This window comes from Ambystoma mexicanum, chromosome 12 (genome assembly GCF_040938575.1).
Source record: "Ambystoma mexicanum isolate Mex_15411 chromosome 12, UKY_AmexF1_1, whole genome shotgun sequence".
NCBI lineage: Eukaryota > Metazoa > Chordata > Amphibia > Caudata > Ambystomatidae > Ambystoma > Ambystoma mexicanum.
This window is the reverse complement of record NC_090936.1, coordinates 534,720,217-534,744,080: the sequence shown is the minus strand read 5'-3', so window position 1 is coordinate 534,744,080 and position 23,864 is coordinate 534,720,217. Positions and strand designations below refer to the sequence as shown.

Here is a 23,864-nt window from a genome sequence, read left to right as displayed (position 1 = left end):
GTTAAACTTCTTTATTTCACTTTTGCTGTTCATACGCTTTATCGCTTCAAACAATTTACTTTTTACTGAGACTTTTGAGTGGGCTACTTCCCTTTCGCCGGACCACTCCGTTGCTTGGTATCGCTGTTTTCACAGGTGTCTTTTACTTCAAAGTTTATTCACGGGTCTGCCTTTCTCACGTTTCATTCACACGCGTGCAGCCTTCATTTGCGACATAATGTTGCTTCTTCAAACTTTAACACACATCAGTCTTTCATGTTGCTTGACAACTCACCAGCTGTGTGAGTCTCTTCTTGGTTTTGCGATTCCCAATTCATGAGTCAAGGTTAGTACCACAGACTTGGCCTCGCCTCACCAACTCTGCTGTTCACCCGGGAGGGTCGTTGATGTCCTTGAAACACAATGCACTCTTCACTTGTGGGATGTGGCCTTCTCCACGTGTCTTTCGCGGCCTGTCGGAGGCAATGACCTCCAGTAGGGGAACTCTTGGGGTTTTTGACCCACTGCTCTCATCCTTTGCTCAATCTTTCTGCTCCAGTAGCTTTGCCTTCATCCCAGAAGCCCTGCTCGTGCTTGTGTTCCGCCTTGCTCAGAGTGTCTTTGGGTTCTGGCTTTTATTTGTGTGCGTAGAGCTGATTGGTCTCGGGTGTATGCACTTAGAATGAAGTGCCCGATTAGCCGGACATGCCCAGTACGATGAGTGAAAGTTAATGTTGTTACTCAGTCACCCTCTTCCTCGGCCCAGTGTTTGTGTAGAAAGGGGGGCAGAGAGTTGGGACCTCGCAGCATCCTAAAGCATAGGATGGGTTGGATAAACAAAATAGGGGAAATGCCGCGTTTCACCATCGGCTGTCTCACCCCTACTCCCCTCACCCAGATGATCTTCCCGCACTGGTACACCCCCAGGAACTGGATCCAAAAGCGATGGCCGTGTCTTCGCTACCTGGATGACAAGCCCCTGAGGACTAGCGGGTGAGACACCCTTTGGTTTCTCAGAGTGCTCTAGAGTGAGTCAATGCTTCTTGGGCTAGCTGGGCTAAGCCGTGGTTTTAACGCTAGTTGGAGTCAGTGAGTGACCATCCACAGGTTAATTTTGCGTTCCGGCATTGAGCAGTCGCTTCGCACCTATCGGATGATGTGCTTCGCTAGGACTAGATTCTGTGTTAAGATGGTTTACATGCAGGGCAATAGTTTGGCTGGTTAGAGGAATGCAGATGCCAGCACCAGCGCCTTCCCTATTATTCAGGATGGCGTGACCGGTTCAGTAGGATAGAACCGGGAGCTTTGGCTGGTCTGACCCTCTGGTTTGCTGGGAGTTGTTATGGGACAGATCTTTCTGTCTATTACGGCTCCTTCACCTGCAGCGGAGGGCTTTTGGCAGTGCGACTGACCCAAAGGAGGTACAGGTAAGAATGTTCAGAACGTCTCTTTGGCCTTAAAGGATCTTTGAGGAACTGAGGGAATTCTGTTGAAGGGGTGCAATCCTTCTTATTTTAAAGGCACAAGTCCTCGGGTGATTTGTCTAAAGCTAGCCTGCTTGAAGGGACGAATACCTGCTCCTCGGCTGTAGTGGTTTGGGTTCCCTTTGGGTGCCTGGTGATCTTGCACCTTAAGTGCTTTGCTCCTGAGGAAGTGGAGGAGACAGGAAAGGCAAAGAGAGACAGTGAGAAACAAGTTGGTGGAAGGCTTCTTCCAGTGTCCAAAGCACATCTGCCTATCCTACTCGTGCCCCCTTCCCTCCTACTGACAACGAAGACCTTTTGATATGCAGCACCCTGGTGTGAGGCCACTCCTCCTTAATGGGTGTGCTCCTTTGATACCTGGACCCAGGAAAGCTGCCTGCTGTGCGGCTGTCTCTGGGGGTGGTGGTTACTGGCCCTCCCAAAAAGAATCAGAGAGGCTGGGTACTGTGGGTTTCTGTCCTGCACTGTGGCAGTATCGGCACGTATGACCCGAATACACATTCCTTTCACAGCAGAGCTGACTCACAGGAGCTGACGCATGTGCAATATCAATTTGGATGTGGCGGCCATAATCATAAGTATCGCCATGCACTATGCCTAAACTCAGTCATAGCTTATTCTTACACTGCCACCAGCATGGGGTACTTATGATCATCATAGTTTTGGTACAGAGGGCATATCTTAAATCTCGCCCCTGTCGCTGCAGTAGTCGATTGGGCATCTTGTGACTGTTGAACTGCTCTGCGCCGCAAACAGAGCAGGTCCTGCAGATCAGGCTACTGATGCAGCAGTGCACAAGTGCACCGTCCTTTTGGCCTGGAGTTGCGACAAAGGGGGATCTGGTTAGCAAATTACCCCTTTGGAGAAGGAATCGCCTGCATCATTGTATGTACTAAAGGAAATAAAAAAGTCTGCACCCTTGCCAGATGGAAAGTCGCACACGTATTCAATTTCCGATACCCTAATTTGAAGATTTACCTCTTTAATGAAGTAGAAAATGTGCTCCTGGGGCTAGCAGACCTTTCAATTTTACTAGAACATCGTTTTTGCACTTCTCTACTTGTGTTCTGCAGTCCATTGGAAGGTTGGGAAGAATTTGCGTGATGCAAGAATGTTGTGGTTCAAGAAAGTGTTTGAATAGTATGGCAGGGAAGAAGTTGGATGAAATCCCTATAGAAACTTGGAAGGAGTTCGCAATTTAAATAATCAAAATAGTGTCATGATTGGAACAACACACCATGTGATATTCCCTGATATACCTCCGGTGGTATTTCTCAAAATCATAAAGTTAATAACCTGGTCTGAGATGGGGCACAAGTCAACATATGGGAGGACCTTCTGTGTATCTTGAAAGAAAACTGCTAAAAGGTATAGAACCATCAATGCACTCTGACATTTTGATGTATGTGAGAAAAAGGAGTGAAGTTTTGTGTGCATGGCTACTTCAAGGGGATCAGTTAGCAGAATCTTGGCTTGGCCATGGAATCCACTCGGATGGCAGTGTTAGAGTAGACTTTTCCTCTTCGGTTTGCTTTATGAGATTGGATGATGAATTTCCTGTGGCAGTTCAAAAGAAAGATGCACTAAAGAATGAGCTGATTATGTGAATCTCTGTTTGGATTACAATTTAGGGGAACCACATTTCAGTTGCCCACTAAATTTCACTCTAATTCAGTTGAGGACAACGATGGATCAGAACTGACTTCTAGAAACTGGAATGACAAACATTGAAACTAAGAGTTTTGAATTATGATTTCCAACTCTCAGTGAACACGGAAAAGTGATATCATAATCATGCATTGGTTGATTGATGACTTTATCATCCCTGAAAAGGCGAATACAAATGTGAACTACTTTATACTCTGTTTAGTTCACTTTGCACCAGTATTTGAAAATAACAAAGACCCTAGAATAACAAGTATTAGGTTTAAATTGTTTTGAGCTGTGATTTAAGAATCTGCTATTTTCGAGAGACCGGTTTCCAAGTGATTTATCGTGCATAAAAGTCTCTATCAAAAAGTTATTTGTGCATTCCAGGATTACGGTAGGGCTAACTACACCACTTTTCACTTGGCAACTGCTCTCGCTTTGAATATTTCTCCCTGGCTCCGATGTTGTAAGACTTACAATAAACCGGTGGTGGGAGTGGGTTTGCGAAGGGCAAATGTATTAAGTGACTAACATTTTTGCTATTCTCTACATTGCTGACCTCACAACCAAAGAATTTCTCTGGTGAAGATATCCTCAGTCGGCGACCACCTGTCTTGTTAGTCAGCATCCAGGGATGGCCAAGGGTGGATGAAGAGCAATTGTATCGAGAGTTTAAAACAATATGCAGCTTGGATGTGAAGCGCTTGGGAGAGAGGAGGTTCCTGTTGCTTGTCACAAAGTTTAAAGGGTAAGGCCATCCATCATCTACTAATCTGTCATAAATGTTGAGGATTTATTGAATTCATTCTTCTGTGAACATGGTACAGGGTGCATCTTTTTAGTGCAAAATGATTGAGGGTGGGGATTCCATTATGTTTCAGACTACCAGGTGCTTGATAATGGCATACCCACAAGCCTTTGAAATGAAATAATTTATAGTGCCAGTAATCATACATACATTGTATGCTAACATGCAGTACGTGTCATTGACATTTGTAATATCTGCTGTCCAGTGATGCATCCTTTATTGCAGTACAAATTAAACAAGGGTGTGGAAGCTCATCTACTGAGAACGAACATAGGTAAAATATGCTGTTCTATGGAATTTCTCCCACTCAAGAGGGTCTGCAACCATGTTTTAGCTAACTGCACCTTTCACAGAGGAGAAATATCCATTTGCATATCAGCCTAGCCCCACCCACAAGGGCAGTCCAGCACCAACATGCTTGACTATTCTTGTCTGAACAGAGTGCCATCAGAAACCCAGACACGTGTTTCAACCTTGTTGGGCCTCCTCAGTGAGGTGATGTTGAGCCTCTCTTAAGGGACAGTGAGCAACCCAGGGTAATCCAGACTTGTACCCCCTTGTTCACTATGCCTTAGGGAGGCTTCACTTCACGTCACTGAGGAGGTCCAACAAGGCCAACACAAGTGTCTGAGGAGAATTGCCTAGCATTTCTGAGCTCTAGCACCTTTTAGCGTCTTCTTTGTGCTAGATGGGATTACCAATAATTATCACAGACCAAATAATCGGACAGACCAAATAAAGGATGGTAAAACACTGCTTTAATCTCAATGAAAGAAAGAAAGGAGAAATAGAGCTATAAAAGTAGATGCTTGTTTTTTCACACCAAAGATTGCTTGCACATAGTTTATATCGTTTTATGTATGTCATTTGTGACATCATCCTATGTGGCATTTCACAAAAACCTAACGCCGGGAGTAATTGGATTAGGGGAACATAGCTACTTACAGAATAACATAAGTGTTACTTTCTCCAGCATGGGGTCTGGCATGGATTTCAATGCTCATGAATATTCCCCGTCTCAGGTTGGGAATTCTCTGTAAAGAAAGAAATCAGTTTCAGTTTAATTTCTGAACTGTCTTTCTACTAATAACCAATCACTGGTCTCTGGGCCATACTGCCCCAGCCAATGATTGCCCTCTACCTAAGCCCCTCCTCTGGCAGCCATCTTCAGATTTTTACCGCATGTTCAAGTGTGTATTGTGTTTTTTCAAAGAGTTTACTCGAGCCTCAAGCTCCACCGATTCATCTTCCGATTAACAGGGACCCGTTCCGGAAATCTCTACGCCCCACAAGAGCGAATTTTAGTCGAATTCCACTTCTTGCAGGATTCCAGAAGATCTTTGAGGCCTACCCCGCGTGGACATGGCCAAACACAAAGAAGACTCGACGCCTGTTGGATTCAAGTTGTTTAGGATCTGCCCAGGATGTGGACTACAGAACGTCTTCAAGGAGGATGAGCACTCCCAGTGCCTCTACTGCCTGCACTCTGACAAGTCGCACGTGGAGGAGGAATGTGTGTTCTGCAAGGACATGTCTACCCGTAGCATGAAGGACCGTCACAAACGACTCGCTGACTGGCTGGAGGCTAAGAGCCCGGCAGCAGGTGAGCCCAAGAAGAAGTCTGAGCGGTCTTCTAAGACCTTGGAGGGCGCTCTGGCGACGGGGGCCCAACTTAAGGCAAAGCACTGCAAATCTGAGGGCACCGGGAGCGGTGTTGGTACGGGCTCCGCGGCTGCCAGGCCGAGCGCAGCATCGCCAACGCCGTCAACCACGAGCCAACGCTCCGGCTCGATGAAGAGGAAGTCTGAAAACTCGGGTAAGCTTCGGGAGAAGCCCCGGTCGACTCTGATGGAAAAAGTCAGGGGGAGTGAGGCAGTGATTCCCCCCCCCCCCCCCCATGGTGAAGGCCCCAGACGCGCCAAAGGTCGTCAAGGCCCAGATTCACCTGGCTAATGCTTCAATTGATGAAGTGGCAGCGTCCCTGGCGAAGCCCGCAGATGCAGTCTCAGTGGAGGCGACCTCAAAGCCAAGAGTTTCTGTCATGATCTCTGCTTCCAAAAGGTCAGGGTTTTCCCAACTCACTTTGAAGCAGATCCATAACCCAGGTTCCGAGTGCCAACCAGTCCCAATTGGGACCTTTTGGACCCAGTCCTGGCGCCAGTGGCACCAGGCTCATAAATATGCCCAGTCCCAGCGCTGGAAGCGCCGGGCTCATAATGCTTGGGTGGACTTACCTGCAGCAGACCATGCTGCTTACTTGCCTGCCAGTTGAGCCTCTGATCCTCTTCTGTTTGGAACTACCTTTCCTGTTGGGTGGGGCAGGAGCCACTCCCTAGGTTCAGAACACTGGAACTCTTCTGGAAAGCAGGAACTCTTTTCTTACCTAGGCGTGGCTGTGGAAGGAGACACCCAAGCACTACAGGAGGCTATTTAAACCACACCCGATGGATGAATCTTGCTTTGCGTTATTCTGCATCCTCTGCAGCAGAACGCTCATCGTGTCTTCTGCATCTGATCCTGGGCCTAAGGAAAAAGGCTTACCATCCTGAATCCAGTCTTCAGCAACACCTATAAAGACAAAAAAGAACAGGTTAGCATTACGGTCTTCAGTGACAGCGCTTCACTTACCTGGTCCATCGGCTGTCACCAACGCCTCGCGCTGCATTCCGGCATCTGAAAAACAAAGGCTTACCTACTCTTCGTGCGCTCCGGAGGTCTTCGCACTGCATTCCGGCATCTGAAAGACAAAAGCTTACCAACTCTTCGCACGCTCCGGAGGCCTTCGGCGCTGCATCCCGCATCTGAAAGACAAAACAAGGTGCGTTTAAAGACATTGGGGAACTTTAATACTCACGTGCCAATACTCCTTTCCACATCTAACCCAGTGGGTATTCCGGCACCCTGCAGCCGCTCCGAACTTGTACCTGCAAAATAAAAAGACAGTTTGAGCGCATCGTGAAGCAGGCAACAAGCGCTTACTTACGTGCTTCCAGGCGCTTCTATTCATCACACGGGCTCCATCTTCAACTCACTTCAGCCCGTCATCCGCCATCGCCGGAACCCTGCAAAACAAGAGACATCATTGCTAAAGACTTTTAAAGACATTAGAATTACTCGAAACTTACCGTTCGTGTAGTAAACGACTGACAGCAGTCCTCTGAAGTGAAGAGGCCTGCTCCCCTTATTCAGTGAAGAAACTGGTTACAGCACCCTGCCCCGAAGCAGACGGAGAGCACGGCGTTCACTTACCTAAGACACCTTACCCTTCGAGTCAGACATACAGTGCACAGAGGTCCAGCCCAAAGAGCCAGCCGTGTGTTACACATCACCTTTGAAGATACGGTATACGCCCAGTCAAGACCGGCGCCTCTACGGGAATCAGGTGAGCGTTACAGTTTCCCTGCCCTCCCAGAGGGAATAGTCTTTCCTGCCTATCGGAAAGACCCCCGTGCAGCCCCTGGCCAAAAAGAAAGAGGCGGTGCAATAGTCCTACCGGACTCCAGCATCTCCGAGGATGAGCTGTCGGGGCTCAAGTCAGTCTTGGACAAGAAATTTGTCAAGGTTAGGTCCTACGGGAAGGACCCCGACGAGGCAGACGTGGAGAGCGATGGGGGAGCCGACGAGGAGCGGCAGACTGACGAGGAACCAGAGGACCCCACGCTGTTGCCGACGCTCCTTTCACAACCGCTGCAACCACCGAGCGACAGGTCAGAGGACATCTTGCTAGCCCTGCACACCCTGTGTTCAGAAATCAGAACAAGGATGCCTTTGCCTCCGGCGGACGATTCAGCGGCGCCTGGACCATTGGGAAGCCCTGAACCCAAGCGGAGGTGAGTCCATCCTCCCTAACCCTTCCATCCTTCACCTCCATCCCCTCCTCCGAGGGACGAGACGGCGATGACTGGGATAGACGACGGTGGCGACGACGGAACAGATCTCCTGCCGCCTCCACCCCGGGCTTCTCCTCCCGACAAAATTGGGTCGTTTCATGTCATGATCGCTAGGGCCTCAGAGCTTTTTCAGCTATGCCCCGAGAAGCAGAAGGAGGAGGGATTCCTTTACCAGCGACGAGAGGCCAAGAGGAAGACCGTACTCTCGGTCCCACTGTTGGACCGACATCTGGGACGAGGGGAGAACCCAACCTCTGCCCTGGCGAAGAGAGACCGGTACAAAAAAAAGTACTACATCCCAGACTCGGCACCAATGTGCCTCAGAGCGCAGCCGTCGCCGGACTCGGTCTCCGTGGCTGCCAAGAAGAAATCTTCTGGAACGATGGCCGCGACTTCCACTTCCCGGACGGGGAGGGGAAGAAGCTGGATACCATGGGACAGTGGGTCATATCTCCGGCGACGACCATTAAGGTGGCCAGCGCTCTCGCTATTGTGGCACGGTACGATAGGGAGCTGTGGTTTAAAATCGCCCCCCTCCTGGACTTCCTCCCAGACAAAAACAGGGCAGAGGCCCTCGAAATCTTACAAGAAGGCGAGGTGGCTTCGGACCACACCATCACGGTGGCCACGGACGACATCGACACCGGCTTCCGCCAGATGGGCAGCAGCGTTTGCCTTCGCTAGCGTGGCTCACTCAGGGCCTCCGACTTCCGTCAGGACGTACAGAGGAGGGTACTGGACATGCCCTTCGACTGGAACAACTTGTTCGGCAAGGCAGTGGACAAGTCGCTGCAGGCCATCAAGGCTGACATCGAGACAGCCCGTGCCTTGGGCACGCTCCATCAGCGACAGCCGTCCTTTCGGCCCTGCGGAGGCAAGACACAAGGTGCCTCCAAAGGATTCGGCGGCAACTCTTCGTCATAACGTCAGGCGGCCTGTTCTTCGTTCTCAAGAAGCCTACGGAGGCCGCATTGTGGTCGTCGCCAAGGGGCCCAAGGTGGTAAGGCCTCAGCGAAGCAGGACTGAACCGGCCATGACGTCGGGCCCCCACCCGAGCACCTTGGTGGGAGGCCGGCTGGCAAAGTTCGTTCAAATCCATCTCCACCTACAGTTGGGTGCTGGATGCCCTGGCCCACGGACACACTCTGGAGTTCCAAAGGAAGTGCCCCCGTTTTCCACCTATGGCCAGGAAAGAAAACCACATTCCTCAGCTACTTCTGGAGGTACGAGCAATGCTGAGAAAGGGCACAATAGAGCTGGGCCCGAAGAGGCTCTGGGGCTCTGGAGTATACTCGTGGTACTTCTTCGTCCGAAAGAAGATCGGCGGCTGACAGCCCATCCTAGATCTCTGCTGCTTCAACAAATACATAAAATCCCAGAAGTTCCGGATGGTCACCCTTCAGCACGTGCTGAGACAGCTGAAAGAAGGGGACTTCCTGTCATCGCTGTACCTGGAGGATGCCTACTTCCACATCCCCATACACAAGGGACATCGAAAGTTTCTGCGCTTCATGGTCTAAGGGAGGCACTATCAGTTCAAGGCCCTACCCTTCGGTTTGAAGTCGGCCCCAAGGGTCTTCAACAAGTGCCTGGCACCGGCGCCGGCGCGGCTGTGCCTGCAGGGGATCCACGTCTACCTATATCTGGACAATTGGCTCATCCGAGCGAAGTCCAGGGAAGTCACTGTCAAACACACAGCGAGGACCGTCCGCCTGCTCGCGGAACTGGGCTTCTCAATAAACTATGCAAAGTCCTGCTTGGTGCCATCCCAGTACGCCCTTTTCCTGGGAGCCAGGCTCAACACGGAGGCATGGCTGGCTTCACCATCGGAGGAGAGGATAAAAGCCATCCTGGGCAAGGTACAATGGCTGTTGACCATGGAAGTTGCCAGGGTGAGGTCCATCAAGTCCCTGCCCGGCATGATGTCGTCATGCATCTACCTCGTTCGGCTGTGCAGGTTGCGGATGCGGCCGCTGCAGGAGTTACTTGACGCCCGTTGGATGCAAGTGGCGAGAAGCTTCGAAGACAAGATCGCCCTCGACAAGACTTTACGTCGCGCGATCTGGTGGTGGGGCACCAGCGCGCATCTTGCAGTGGGCATGGACTTCCAGGCCCCAGCGCATCAGGAAACTGACGAAGGCCGCCTCCATGGCGGGATGGGGCACGCACACCAGAGATCTCCACGCATGAGGCCTTTTGCTCCCGGTGGAGAGGTCGCTGCACATCAACGTCCTGAAGCTCCGTGCCGTGTTTTGGGCCCTCAGGTCCTTCCGTCCACACCTCAAGGGCAAGGTGGTATGGGTCTTCACCGACAACACCACCACAATGTTCTACATTTGGAAGCAGTGGGGCACCAGATCCCCGGCGCTCTCCAGGGAAGCGCAGGATCTGTGGCACTGGGCCGTCACCCAAGGGATGTTCCTGATAACTTTACACCTGCGCTGAGTAATTTGGGGCCAATCTTCTGCTAATCATTACCTCAAATGTACCCTCTCGGTTCAGTTTTACCACTGCCGATCCAGTATGTCTCACCCCACTCTTTTGGTCAATTCTCGATGACCCATCAATGAAAACTACTTCGTCCTCTCCCCTAGAGCATTTTCTCTAAATTGAGGAATATCATCATAACACTCTGTATGCGTAGTACAGTCATGCATATCATTATTCTCCCACTGGTTCAGCTATAAACATTTCTGGATTCACTGTGCTACACCTAACCATTTTAATTGAGGGGTTTGAAATAATTACCTCATATCCTGAAGCTTTCTGTAGGGTCAACATACTTTTAGGTTTCTCCAAAATTGCAAATGCATCTTCTACGAACAGCATTACTGAACCACCCCATGGTCGCACTTGAAACCTTTTCATTTGCAAAGACAGCTGCTGCCAGAGATTGCTCCCAAGGATAATGTCCTTTCATGACTGGCTCTAAGATCCCACTGTAATAAGCCAATAGCTGTCATTACCTCTCCATTTGAATGAGAGAATGAGTAGAATTCTTCACTATAATTTGGAATCCCTAAAACAGGGGCGGTACTGATTACTTTTTTAAATTTCTGAAATCTTTCACTCATCTCTTCTGTCCATAGTAGTTTATTTTTTGCCACCTGTGCTTCCTTGAGTCCTTTTGAAAGCAGTCGAACGTATGTACTGTAGTCAAACACCTAGGCTCTGCAATAGTTGCATAGGCCTAAGAATTGTTGCATTTGTCTTACTGTTTTTGGCTGCTAAGTCCTCATAGTGGCCTCTGCCCTTTCAGGTGTGACTTTTCTTTCTTTGTGTGGAATCAGCTGCCCTATATATAGTACTTCTTCTTGGCCATATTGTAATTATTCGTTATCCACTTTGTACCATTTCTCTGCCAGTATAGTCATTAACTTGACAGAGTCCTCTCTGCACCTTTATCTGTCTTACTGCACACTAAAATGTCACCAAGGTATTGAATTAAGGCGCTTTCGAGTTGCACATTACCCAAGTCCATCTGAAGTACTCTGTTAAAACTTGAGTGGTACTCACAGTACCCCTGAGGCTAACGAGTATGTTTCAGACTAATTGTTCTATATGAAAAGGAGGTTGGATTTTGTGAGTCTTCATGAAGTTGAATCGAGAAAAATGATTCTTTAAATCTACAACAGTGAAATACCTTGCTTTTGGGCGGGATATTACACAATATTGTCGCTGGTTCGGAACTAAAGAAAATTCTGCTTCAGTGATATTGTTGAGGGGTCTCCGATCTTGTATGAACCTCCACGACCTGGTCGTTAATTTTTTGACAGGGTACACGGCTGTGTTACCCGGAGGATCCAATCGTACCAAAAGGCCTTGCTTCATTAAAGCGGATATGGGTTCGAATATGCCTTCATCTGCTTCTCTAGACATGGGATATTGTTTTGCAGCTGGCAAAATTGCTCCTGGTTTGAGCTTAATTTTCACTGCTGCTGCTCCTTTCAATAGACCCAAGTCTTAAGGACTTGTAATGCATAGTATATTTGGTACCTTTCCCAAGTCTTCCTGAGAAAATGGCAGTTTCTTTTTTTACCAATGCCATTCTCTGCGGTATTTCTAAATGATTTATCTTAATACAATAAGTGAGATTTATGAGGAATACTGTCTCCTCAGTTGACGCGTCATCTCTAAATAGTTCCTCATTCAAATCTGTCAACCTGTATCCTTCGAGGGCCATCAATGTTCTCCATTCTCTTCCCTCATCTGTCCCATGAAGCTTCACCCTTTCTTCCCTCACTATTGCTGCTTCTAGTTCTAAAGGGATAATCTTCCCTTCCTCATCCTCATTATCCATAGGAATCTCAGGCCTGAACACAAATGTATCAACATCAATTTAGGCAACCATGATAATAAAATAGCCACTCCATATAAAAACACTTCCTCATCTATAGGTACTCCTCGTAGAGCCTTTCTTCCTGTAAATGCTTATATGAACTACGTCACATTTGCATAATGTATTTGTGGAATGGGAGACACTATGGTCAGTGAAAGATATGTTCAGTTTCGTCATCATGTAACGTCCTCATACGTTCACTGGCGTTTGCTATGAATATGACAATGGCATATACATGCCGTGTTTACCTATAGAAATTGGTAATTCGTCTGCAAATGGAACTAAATTTGTCACCCTAGAAAAACCCTGCGTATTCATGGCAATACCTTTTTCTCACAGACACAGGAACGAGTTGCCCCAGTGTCCACAAGAAATTAAAACATCTTGCCTCGTATTGTCACCTTGACCCTTGGTTCCTCTCTGGGGTCCGGTGTTGCAGATAGCACTGAACACATCAGGTTCTTCCCCATACCGGTGAAAGGATTTCCTTGCACCACGGTCATGCTACCGATTTGGGTGTAGCCACTTGCGTGCCTCCTGTGTCTGTAAGCCATTGTTATGTACCTATCGGTTGCATTGGAATATATTGTACTGGTTCTATCAGTGCCTGTTGCATCTGCATAGGTGCTGGCTGTTGTTGCCCTTGTGGCGTCTGCATCTGCGGTTCTATTTGTTCTGCTTACAGCGCATATGTCTGAGTCTGCGTGTGATCTTGGGCATAGTATCCTTGTGAATCTGTATTATACTGTGGAGCATATCCCACCCCCCTCTTGGAGATTGCCAATTCTGTTGCTGCATTCCTCCCCTACATCTGCATACTCTAAATGTCCTAATTTACTGCAGCTCCAACATTGTCGTGGCTGGCCACATTAAATCCTCCCCCTTCCTTGAGGGTTTTGAAATCTACCTCGTCCTCTCTGGGGCTAATTCCCTCTGCCTCTCGGCATAGAATTATACCCATTCTGTCCATCAAGTATGCCACATTGTTCTGTTGTGTCAACTGTACTGTTTGTGCCATTTCTCCGTCATTATTTGTCAATACCGCTCCTTCTATGGTATATTTTGATAACTTTTTCTGCACTAACTTTTTCTTCCCTCTGCTTTCGTTTTGTCTTTCTCCCTTGAAATTCTACAATAGTGCACAATTGCCAATTGTATATCTGGCCAAGGCGTTGCTTCCATTCCTGGTTTAAAATCAATACATTGTGTCCCAGAGCTGCGCTCTTCCTCTAAGAATATAAATAAAGGAGATCAATTCAAATGGTAGATCTCAAAGTTATTTATTATTTATGAAAAAAGGAAAGAAATGCTAACAGTTTCAGACAATATGGTTGGAGTTCACTATTTGTCAAAAAGATATATTGCACAAGGTATCACTGAAATGTTTAGAACTGAAGTCCAATCTCAAGATTCATTTTTCATCTTTACAGTTGTTGATTTCAATCCTAATGTTGTCACTCTAAAGTCTTTGTTGTTGAATTATTATTTGGGTACTTGATTATAAACCACTTCGGGTTGTTGTTTTGAATCCGGTTCTTGATTCCAAACATCTTGGATTATTGTATTCAATCTCTAATGTTGCCACTTATAGTCCTTGTGATTTAGTTAGATAGAATTATAGATACTAACAGGCCGATTCATGGAAATGCAGTCAAAAGTATCGCACGCGGCTGGCGCAGAGTGTTCCCGTGCGAATGTCTGCGCCAGCCGCGTGCGATAAAATCCATTTCAGCGCACATCGTATTCATGGATTAATCCTCCAAAACAAGCCGTGGCGCAGAGTATCGTAGCGACCCTGCAGCAGCGCCAGTTACGCCCCCAAGAACGCCCTCGCGCAAGGAAAAGCCATCAAGATCGCAAAACCATCGTAAAGGGCTGCGCCAACCCTGTACCAGTGCGAGAAGTAACACACGCGACCTGGGGGAGCGTGTGCATGTATTTCAGGGGTGCGCGAAAAGTACCACACGCGATTGGCCTGTGCGCGTGTATTTCAGGGGCTCGCGGGTGGTTTCACACGCGATCGGGCCTGGGGGAGCGTGTGCGCGTATTTCAGGGGTGCGCGAGAATTTCCACACGCGATTGGCCTGGGCGCATGTATTTCAGGGGCTCGCGGGTAGTTTCACACGCGATTGGGCCTTGGGGGAGCGTGTGCGTGTATTACAGGGGTGCGCGAGAAGTACCACACGCGATTGGCCTGGGCGCGTGTATTTCAGGGGCTCGCGGGTGGTTACACACACAATCGGGCCTGGGGGAGCGTGTGCGTGTATTTCAGGGCTGCGCAAGAATTTCCACACGCGATTGGCCTGGGCACGTGTATTGCAGGGGCTCGCGGGTGGTTTCACACGCGATCGGGCCTGGGGGAGCGTGTGCGTGTATTACAGGGGTGCGCGGGAAGTTTTACACGGTTGCCTACAACACGTATTCATGGAAACGAACGTGGCCAATCCGGAAACACGTACGCCAGCAGGAAGCAGGCGTACGTTGACCCGCACAGCATAAAAGTCCGCGCAAACAACAAACAAGCCCAGACGCCAGGATGAATATACCGTTCCCAGCAGCAGTGGCCGTGGTATATCGCAGGAGGAGGAGGATAGTCCGGGCCAGAATTTTTACACCCAGAACCAGCCTTTTTGGGATGCCTGATGACCAGGTGTATGGGAGGTACAGGTTTCCACCTCACATTATACTCGACCTGGTCAGTGAGTGGGAGGATGACCTCACATCACCCACCCTTTGCTCTCAAGCCCTCAGCCCCCTGGAGAAGGTCCTTAATGTACTGCACTTCTTGGCCACTGGATCATTCCAGCGGACAAGTGCCATAGTGGGGGGGGTGTCACAGGCCACCCAGTCACGCTGCCTACACCAGGTCTTGGCCATCATCACTGCACGCCCATCAGTCCGCAGGCACATATACCTGCCCAGAACACCTGCAGAAAGGCAGGCTGTCGCACAGGAATACTACAGGGTGGCACAATTCCCCAAAGTGCTAGGCGCCATTGATTGCACCCATGTGGCTCTACGTCCCCCCAGGGCAACTGAGCACATCTACAGGAACCGCAAGCACTTTCATTCCATCAACGTCCAGGTAGTATGTGATGCCAAGGGAATCATCACCTCAGTATATGCAAACTATCCAGGCTCCACCCACGACAGCTTCATCTACAGAATGTCTACCCTAAACCGGGACATAGAGGCTGGGCGGCATGGCGATACATGGCTGCTCGGTGAGTATAAATGCCACTGTGCGTGCATGCATGTCAGATACTGAGTAATGTCACAACCCCACTAATGATACCCATCACCACCTCCCCAGGGGACAGTGCCTACCCTCTCAGCACCCACATGATGACGCCAATTCGGAACCCCACCACGCCACCCCAGGTAAGATACAACACAGCCCACATTGCAACCCGGGGCATAGTGGAGCGCACATTCGGAGTGCTCAAGTCACGCTTTCGCTCCCTTGACCGTTCTGGCGGGTAGCTGTTATACGCTCCCCCAGTAGTGTGCAGGATCATAGTGGCAGCATGTGTCCTGCACAACGTTGCAACACGCCGGGGCCTGGCCGTGGACATGGTGGTGCCCCCACATACCCAACCACATGCACGCCCGCTGCGCATGGGAGGGGAAGGGCACGGGGGGAGGCAGCCCGTACGCAGCTCGTGGCTAATTACTTCACATAAAATCACACCCCTGTGGAGTGGGCACAGCCCTGGCACATACCAGCTGACAATCAATGATGACTCATTCTGACAAAGATGATGCCTCAATGGAGAGTCACCTGTCACAACCATACCAGCCTGAGACTGTACATCTGGAAGTGTACCATTGTGTGCCACCCTACCTACACAAACACCACCAATGCTGTGTCATCAAAAGACACACTTCAATGATGCCAATATCACTACCACCATCCAAGATACTACATGACAACAGTGCCATGTCATCCAACACCTCCCCCCAGGCCCCCACCCATGTCCCCCTGCACCCCCACCCCCCAGCAGTGAGGGGCACCTGCCAGCAGGCCCACACTCATCTCCACTATGGCATGTCATGCAATGTGAGAGCAAACAAATTCATACCCCAAACATTACACAAGTGCCACGAAGTACAGTGTCCCGAATGGAAACTGCCCACACACAATATGCCCACATATATGTAGAAATAACAACAAACAAGACCAAATACTAAAGGATACGTTGACCTACAACCTGATAATGCCAGCACATCGACCACCTCTTACTGTACAGTGTTGGTGACAGCCACATCTGTGAGTGCACTGCTTACAACATGAACTCCATCTCCAAAGTAGACGGGCTTGTGAAGACATGAGGACTGACCCTGCAAATTAGGAGGGAGACATGGAAGCACAAGCACACATCAATACACCATGCAGTGTACAATACTACTACAATATGCAATAGTAATGTATACACAGTATTGACTACAGACTGGCCACATAGCTCATGGGAGTCCAACGTCACTGTGTAAGTCACTGTCACTTGGGCACACCCTTTGCAAGCCCATGGAAACGGGAAGCAGGAGGGGTGTGTGTCTCACAAACCCAAGCATCTAACCCAAACTCAGGACCAGCCTGCATGTGCCCAACGGAATACAGTGGATGCCCACGGGAGCCACACAAGGCAACACACTGCACCTCAAAAATCAAAAAGCAAAAATCAAAAATGGCCATGTGGAGGCCAGGGGGGTGGGGGAGGCCACCCAGGCTCACCAACAGCCACCTGGGTGAATGTTGCGAAAATAAAACACCTCCATGGGCTCATGGCCTGCACGGCTACTAATTTGTTGGAGAATCGCTGCTGGATTCGCTCTCCTCAACCTCTGCTGCTGCCACAGGAGGTGGTGGTGCTATGGGAGGCAGCCCACGCAAAGCCCTGGTTTGGTCCTCCATTGCAGCAAGCATGCGGGTGTTGAAGGCCTCGTTCTGGAGGGATATGGTGCGGAGATCCCCATGCAACACCCGACGTGTTGCCCGGACCTCCGCCCGAGTTGCCTGCATCTCTGCTGAGAGCGTACGGGTGAGGCGCTCCAGCAGCTGTTCTGTCCTGGTGACAGTGGAAGCCTCAAGGTCCAGTAGAGTCTGTCTGAGGTGCTGGACCTCTCCCCTCAGGGCTTCCCTCTGTCCCTGGGCATCTAGAGAAATTGATTCCCTCAGATTGTCCAGGGCCGCCTGTCTGTCCCTGTTGGACGCCAACATGTCCTCCCTTACTGATTGGCAAATGGAGGCTGTTGCCTGCTCTAGTAGCTCCCTCTGCCTTTCTGGGGGGACAATGGAAGTGGCCACCCTGTCCATGGCTTGAGCAATCATTTCAGATGATGCTGCCTGTTGGTTGGCCATACCATATATGGATTGCTCCCATACGGTATTGCCAGGTGGCGGACGGCCACCGCGTTGGCGGGCACCACACCTGTCTGGGGCAAGGCAAACTGCGCCTCGCTGTGTCGGCACTGCCTGAGGCTGCAGGACTGCATTTCCCCTCTGATCTGCTGGCCCAGGAACAGGATCAGATGTTGCGGAGTGTGGCCCTGCATCCGTAACCACCACAGGCACACCTAACAACACTGACATCCCCATAGTGGGCTCTACCCCTGGTGCAGGTGGGTCGGACAGAACAGTATCCCTTCCATGAACACATACCTGCGAATCCACATGGGTCTCATCCGAATCAACACTTGAAAAGAGTTCTGGGGAGGTGCACCCATATACAGCCCTGGAGAGAATGCCCTGCAGCAAGAGTGGGTTCTCGCCCACCAACACACCACGTCCCCCACTCGTGCTCGGACGTGTCAGAGATCCCTCCTGGGTGAGCACCATCTCCTCACCCTCAACAGCATCAAGTGCGTCATCCTCTGAAAAAAAATGAAAGACAGAAAATGGAAACAAGCATTAGCACCATGGCACACAATTAGGCCAGACAAGCTACAGAAACAGTACTTGATAGACACATGTCCCACATGACTATGACCCTCCCATGCATGCACTGTCACTGAGTTGGAAGGGGAGGAAAATGTCAGACACTGATGACACCAAGATGGAAGGGCAACACATCAGATGCATGCTGGCTAGCAGTGCCATCCCACAGTTGGCATGTACCATAGGCATGTCATATTTGTGAGAATAGGGCAGAGTGATGTGCAATAGAACTGGGGGTATTTCAACAATCAGCCGGAACGTGCACAGCAAAATACGGTACAATGTTGTTGCATGTTGCCACTTCAAGGTCAACTGGCGTAATATAGTGGCAAATGCCTGCTGTGGCCAGAAGGGACACTGCAATACCCAAATCCCGGGGGGCTAAATGCATTGGATGAAGCACATGGGTGACCCAAACCACTCAGGCGCACACACCCTGACCTGGCACATGGATCACACACACATGCATGTGCACTCACCGGACAATGCCTCGTAATCTGGAAGTTCTCCCACACCTTGGATCTGCTCCTCTGTGACGTAGGTCCCAGCAACATTATCATGTAGAGTGAGCTCAATGTCCTCTACTGGAGACCCACCTCCAGTCCCCAGAGTTGCGGCATGACTTGTGGCCAGCTTACTCTTTGCCCTGCGCTTTAGGTCATTCCATCGCTTGTAGCACTCAGTAGCTGTGCGCCTCATAAACCCAAGGGAACTTATGCTGTCCGCGACGGCCTGCCAGTGTGCCTGACGCCGAGCAGGTGTGATCCTAGACCCTGGAGTGCTAAACATTTCGGCGTCATGATCGGACACATACTGCACAAGTTGATTAAGTTCGGGATCATTGAAGCTAGGCTTCCTCGGCGTGCCGGACTGTGTAGCCGTGTCTGGGGCATCAGCCTGTAGTGCACAAGCACTCTTCCTCTTTTAAGGTGGTGGGGACTGTGAGTGGCATATGCCGCTCTGGCCACTCGGGGCAGGAGCACCGGTGGACTGTGTCGTAGTGTGCAATGGCACACTGACCATCTGACTTCCTGCAGGCATTAGCTCGAGTGTGATAGTGGCAGGGGGAACCTCAGACTGACGGACTGGGACCAACACTGTCCTGGCTGGGAGAGACAGGGCTGGTGTGGACGGAGCTGCAGCTGCCCCTGCAGCCTTCCCACCCCGCCTACTTGGGGCAGCAGATGACATGGCTGCCCCTGATACACGTGGCCTGGTGACACTGACTGGCACGGCCACCCGTGGCCTAGACTTGGGGACCTGGAAATCAGCCTCAGAGTCAGCCTGTGCCAGGTCAGGTGCCACAATGGACGGGTCCAACAAGGGCTGAGCATCGATGGTGTCAGCCACGTTTTCCTCAACCATGGGGGGGGGGCATGGGTCTCCCTGGCTGGTCCTCCACACGTGGGGTGCTAGGGGTAGCCTGCAAATCCCGGCCACGTCCCGTACCGCGCCCACCATGCCCACCTCTTGAGGGTCGGCCACCTTTGCCACCCTTACCTCTTGCTCGCCTGCCAGACATGGCACTGATGTAGCTGTGCGTATGGGAGTAGCAGGGAAGTATTGTCCTGGGCAATTGGGGGTCAAAGGGGTAGGGTACTAGATGGTATTCGTACCCTAGTGCACTTGCAAGGCTGAATGGAACCCCTGGGGAAAGATGACGGGTCACGCAAAGCACAGGCACCCCAATAACAGAAAATGACATGCAAGCGACCCCTCGTAGACCACGTGCGTGGAAACAAAAACACGCACTACGCTGTGGCACCCAGAAACACAATAATGAACGCATGCGTGTCACACGCAGCCTACAATGACCTCTGAAGGGGTACGCGACACACGGGGCAAGCACTGTTGGAAAATAGGTGCGCAACTCACCGTCTGCCAGGAAAAAGTGCGTGAAGTAGACGCGCGTGCGCGCCCACGCGTTGGCAACACCCCCGCCAAAAGAAGATTTGTACGCTGTCTGAGGAAACAGGTCCAGAGAAAAAGAGAAAATGAAGAACTGACAGAGGTAACAGGGAGTACGAACTCGAAACGCTGTGAAGTAATTTGCGCGTGAACCGACAAGAAGTACAGATTTCACCCACTCGCTCTCCATGAAAAGCACGTACAAGGAAATGACGTCCTACAGTACCTTTTAAACCGGACCACACGTCCAACGTCACTTCCGCGTATACGTGCTAAGGACCTATTATAAGAGCTGAAACTAGGACGTGCAGTTCACGTCACAGACGCGCCTGCGCTGTAAGGGACTTTGGTCCAATGGATTCGCGTACCCAGCCAAAACGCGTGTACAACTTCTCGCGCACCCCTGAAATACACGCACACGCTCCCCCAGGCCCGATCGCGTGTGAATCCACCCGCGAGCCCCTGAAATACACGCGCCCAGGCCAGTCGCGTGTGGAAATTCTCGCGCACCCCTGAAATACACGCACACGCTCCCCCAGGCCCGATCGCGTGTGAAACCACCCGCGAGCCCCTGATATACACGTGCCCAGGCCAATCGCGTGTGGAAATTCTCGCGCACCCCTGAAATACACGCACACGCTCCCCCAGGCCCGATCGCGTGTGAAACCACCCGCGAGCCCCTGATATACACGCACCCAGCCAAAACGCGTGTATAACTTTGCACGCACCCCGGATATGCACGCACACGCTCCCCCAGGCACATTCGCTGAGCTGTGTATACGGTATTTTTTAAGCGCACATTTTGTCGCACATGTATTGGGACGCTACCGCCTGCTTTCTGTGGCGTACGGGTATGGGCCTGTGCACGTCTTTGGCCGTGCACTGTTTTACCCGATTCGATTCCATGAATGCCTGTTGTAGGCTTGCGTCTGGGCGTTCCGCGCACTTGCCTCCTGGACCTCCCCTGTGACGCCCACATTTTCACAAGTTGTTCCCCATTCCGAGATTCACGCTCCGTTTTCCGCCTATTTTTGGGATGTGCGCCGCGCTACGTGCGAATTCGCTGTGGCTTTATCGCACAGCGTTAGATGACCTGTGCGCTAGCATGCGGCGCACACTTTTTCAGCGCACATCCCACTTTTTGCTCGTGCCCGTGCTTCCATGAATGGATGTGCGCTGTTTTCTGTGCTATATTCTGCGATTTTTTTTTTTTTTTTTTTTTTTTTTTTTTTTGTTTTTTCTGTGGCACTGCGAATCGCATGTTTTCGCACGCGTGCGCCGGTTTTTCCGCGCACATTATTTCCATGAATCGGCCTGTAAATCTCTTGGGGTGTGTGTTATGAATCTTGTTCTTGATTTCAAGCATGTTGGGTTGTTGTGTTCAATTCTTAATGTTGCCACTTATAGTCCTTGTGTTTTAGTTTGTTTGAGTTGTAAATTCTAAACCTCAACACGTGTTTTCCCACTCAGGATCATGAGTGCTTCCTCAGGAGGTAATTCGGTCTATTTGGCAATGAATCTTCTTGTTTGAGAGTTACAGTAGTTACAGTAGGGATGTTCCATGTTTGTTAAGCTGCGTATTGGTGACCTGAAAGGTAAGGTGTCAGTGAATGAGTTGCATACATTCTCATTATCACAAGTTGGTACATAATGGATGAGGCAAAATACTCACTTGGATGTGTTTTCGTGATGTCTTAAATTAAGACACAGTAAAGTGTTTAAGGTATGCAGTCCCTTATTTTCCATGGTAAAGAACAGTCTGGTGTTCCGAGAACAAAAGAGATGGTGTAAACACCGAATTGTGGCCTGTATTCAATCTTTACATGTGGGTCTGTTTCAAGAAGATGGTTGTTAGGCTCACTGAAGGCAAATAAATGTCTAGGTTGCCCTTGTTTTTCAATTTTGAAAGAGGTTGGTTACAATATTGGGTTTCATGTAACATGTGCTGGAATACTGCATTACTAAAAATAACATGGAGGTCCGTGTTGACCAATCTAATAATGGCGACTGAAATGCTGCGTTTCTAAAATTAACATGGAGGTCCGTATTGACCAATCTAATAATGGTGACTGGTATAGATAAATATACTCTATTTTATCAGACAAGAGGAATACAAGTTTCAGAATGGTCTTACCTAGCAGGTATTGGTATTTCCCTTCCGAATATAGTGCAATGGTACGATTGCCATGGCTCTATTTCCGGAAATGGTAGCTTTTTGTAACGCGTGATCGCGTCCTAGTGCTAAAACCTTGCGTGATGACGTCCCACGTTTATGTATGCGGCGGCCATCTTACTAGTGTTCCATTTAGATTATGGTGTGCTGTGCAGCTAACTGTTTAAATACAGTTTGCATACATATGCAATTGGTGGCATAGTACAATATTGCTGTAAGGATAAATTATTTCATATCTTGGTTTGTGAAGAAAAGATTATTCCACAAGTGTCCTGTCTCAAGAAAGTGTGATGTGCTAACATGAAATCTGTCGACCTTGTTGCTATTTAGCAATTTTGTGTGTGTTTTAAAGTACGATTGACTGCTATTCATTTAATTTGGGGAATATATGCACACTCAATATATGGTGCAATTCACTATTGTTTTAGACGTAAATAATACGCGTTTAATAAAAGAGGAATTAGCGAATGGCAATTAGCCTGTCTCAAAGGATTTTTTTTTTCTTTTGAGGTGAGAGGAGCCTTGAAAAATGACAGGTCTCATATCAAAAATTATTTTAGTGATTATTTTGGTGGTCTTGAGATGATGTGAAATGTGGAGAAAAACATGGTAGTGGAGAAGGCAACCTAGATAGGTTGATTATGAGGAAGAAGCATATGTGACAAATGTGTTGTTGTGGGGCTGAGGATGAAGAGTGTGATGAAGAGAGGATGATTACTAATAGGGTACAATTTATTAATGCATGTTTATAAGAAGTGAAAGAGCTCCTGGACTGAGTTCAATCCTGTGTAGCAGGTGGTCCATAAGGCAAATCCAACGTGCTTCTTGTTTTCTTAGGAGTTCAATGTTGCCCCCTCTTGGTGGCATCTGTAGTTTTTCATTTCCAAAAAAATCTCAAATCCTTCAATTGGCCCAATTTGTGTAGTTCGTGGAAGTGCATTGATAACAGAGATCTCATATCCTGTTTTTTTTTTAATTGCTCTAATATGTTCGCTGATCCTGATTTGGAGTTGGTGTATGGTGCTGCCTATATAGAGGCGTTCGCACAGATATTTTATCCATATATTAAATATCTGCTGTTGCAGTTGATAAGTTGTTGGATGTGGTGCTGAACATTGGCCGCATTTATATTTTCCCTTGGATGGTTCTTTCAACTACATTATGCTTGCAGTATCGGCTGATGTGGGTTTTTTAGTTTCAAAGTGTGATGGGCTTAGTTGTTTTTTTTAGATTTTTGACTTTTCTGAAGGTCATGGTTGGTTGTGCTTCCAATGCTGATAATAGATCATGGTCTGCTCTTAAAATATTCCAATTCTTGCTGAGAATTTTCTTGATCACTTGGTTGTTGGTGCCATATGTGGTGACAAAATTTGTTTTACGTTCTGCATCTGTGGCACTCATTTTTATTCTTTCCAACTTGTAATAGTACCTGCCTTGGTTTCGTGAATGTTTTTTGGAAGCTTTTGTTAAACAAGTCTGTGCTGTATACACTTTCTTTGAAGTTTATGATCATTTGTGTTACGTGTTTGGTGTACTCTTCATCCCATGTGCTGTTCCTCTTGACGCTCAACACTTCACTGAAAGGGCTATTTCCAATTACATGTTTGGGATGGTTGCTTGAGGTGTGGAGTAGACTGTTGACTGAGTCGGTTTGGTGTACAGTGTTCTATGGATCGTATCGTTATAGATGTATAGGGT

At 49.1% G+C, this 23,864-nt stretch overlaps 1 protein-coding gene across 4 annotated transcripts in view; it reads left to right on the top strand.

Annotated features, from left to right (window-relative positions):
- PNLDC1 (PARN like ribonuclease domain containing exonuclease 1) overlaps nucleotides 1–23,864 on the top strand; it is a 1,498,562-nt gene that overhangs the window by 973,898 nt on the left and 500,800 nt on the right. For all 4 annotated transcript variants that reach the window (XR_011281806.1, XM_069628834.1, XM_069628833.1 and 1 more), the window contains exon 17: nucleotides 3,686–3,861. Coding sequence is in view for 3 of the 4 variants with exons in the window: in XM_069628834.1 (XP_069484935.1) it covers nucleotides 3,686–3,861 (176 nt within the window). In the remaining variant the exon portion in view is untranslated. The remainder of the gene's footprint in view (nucleotides 1–3,685; nucleotides 3,862–23,864) is intronic.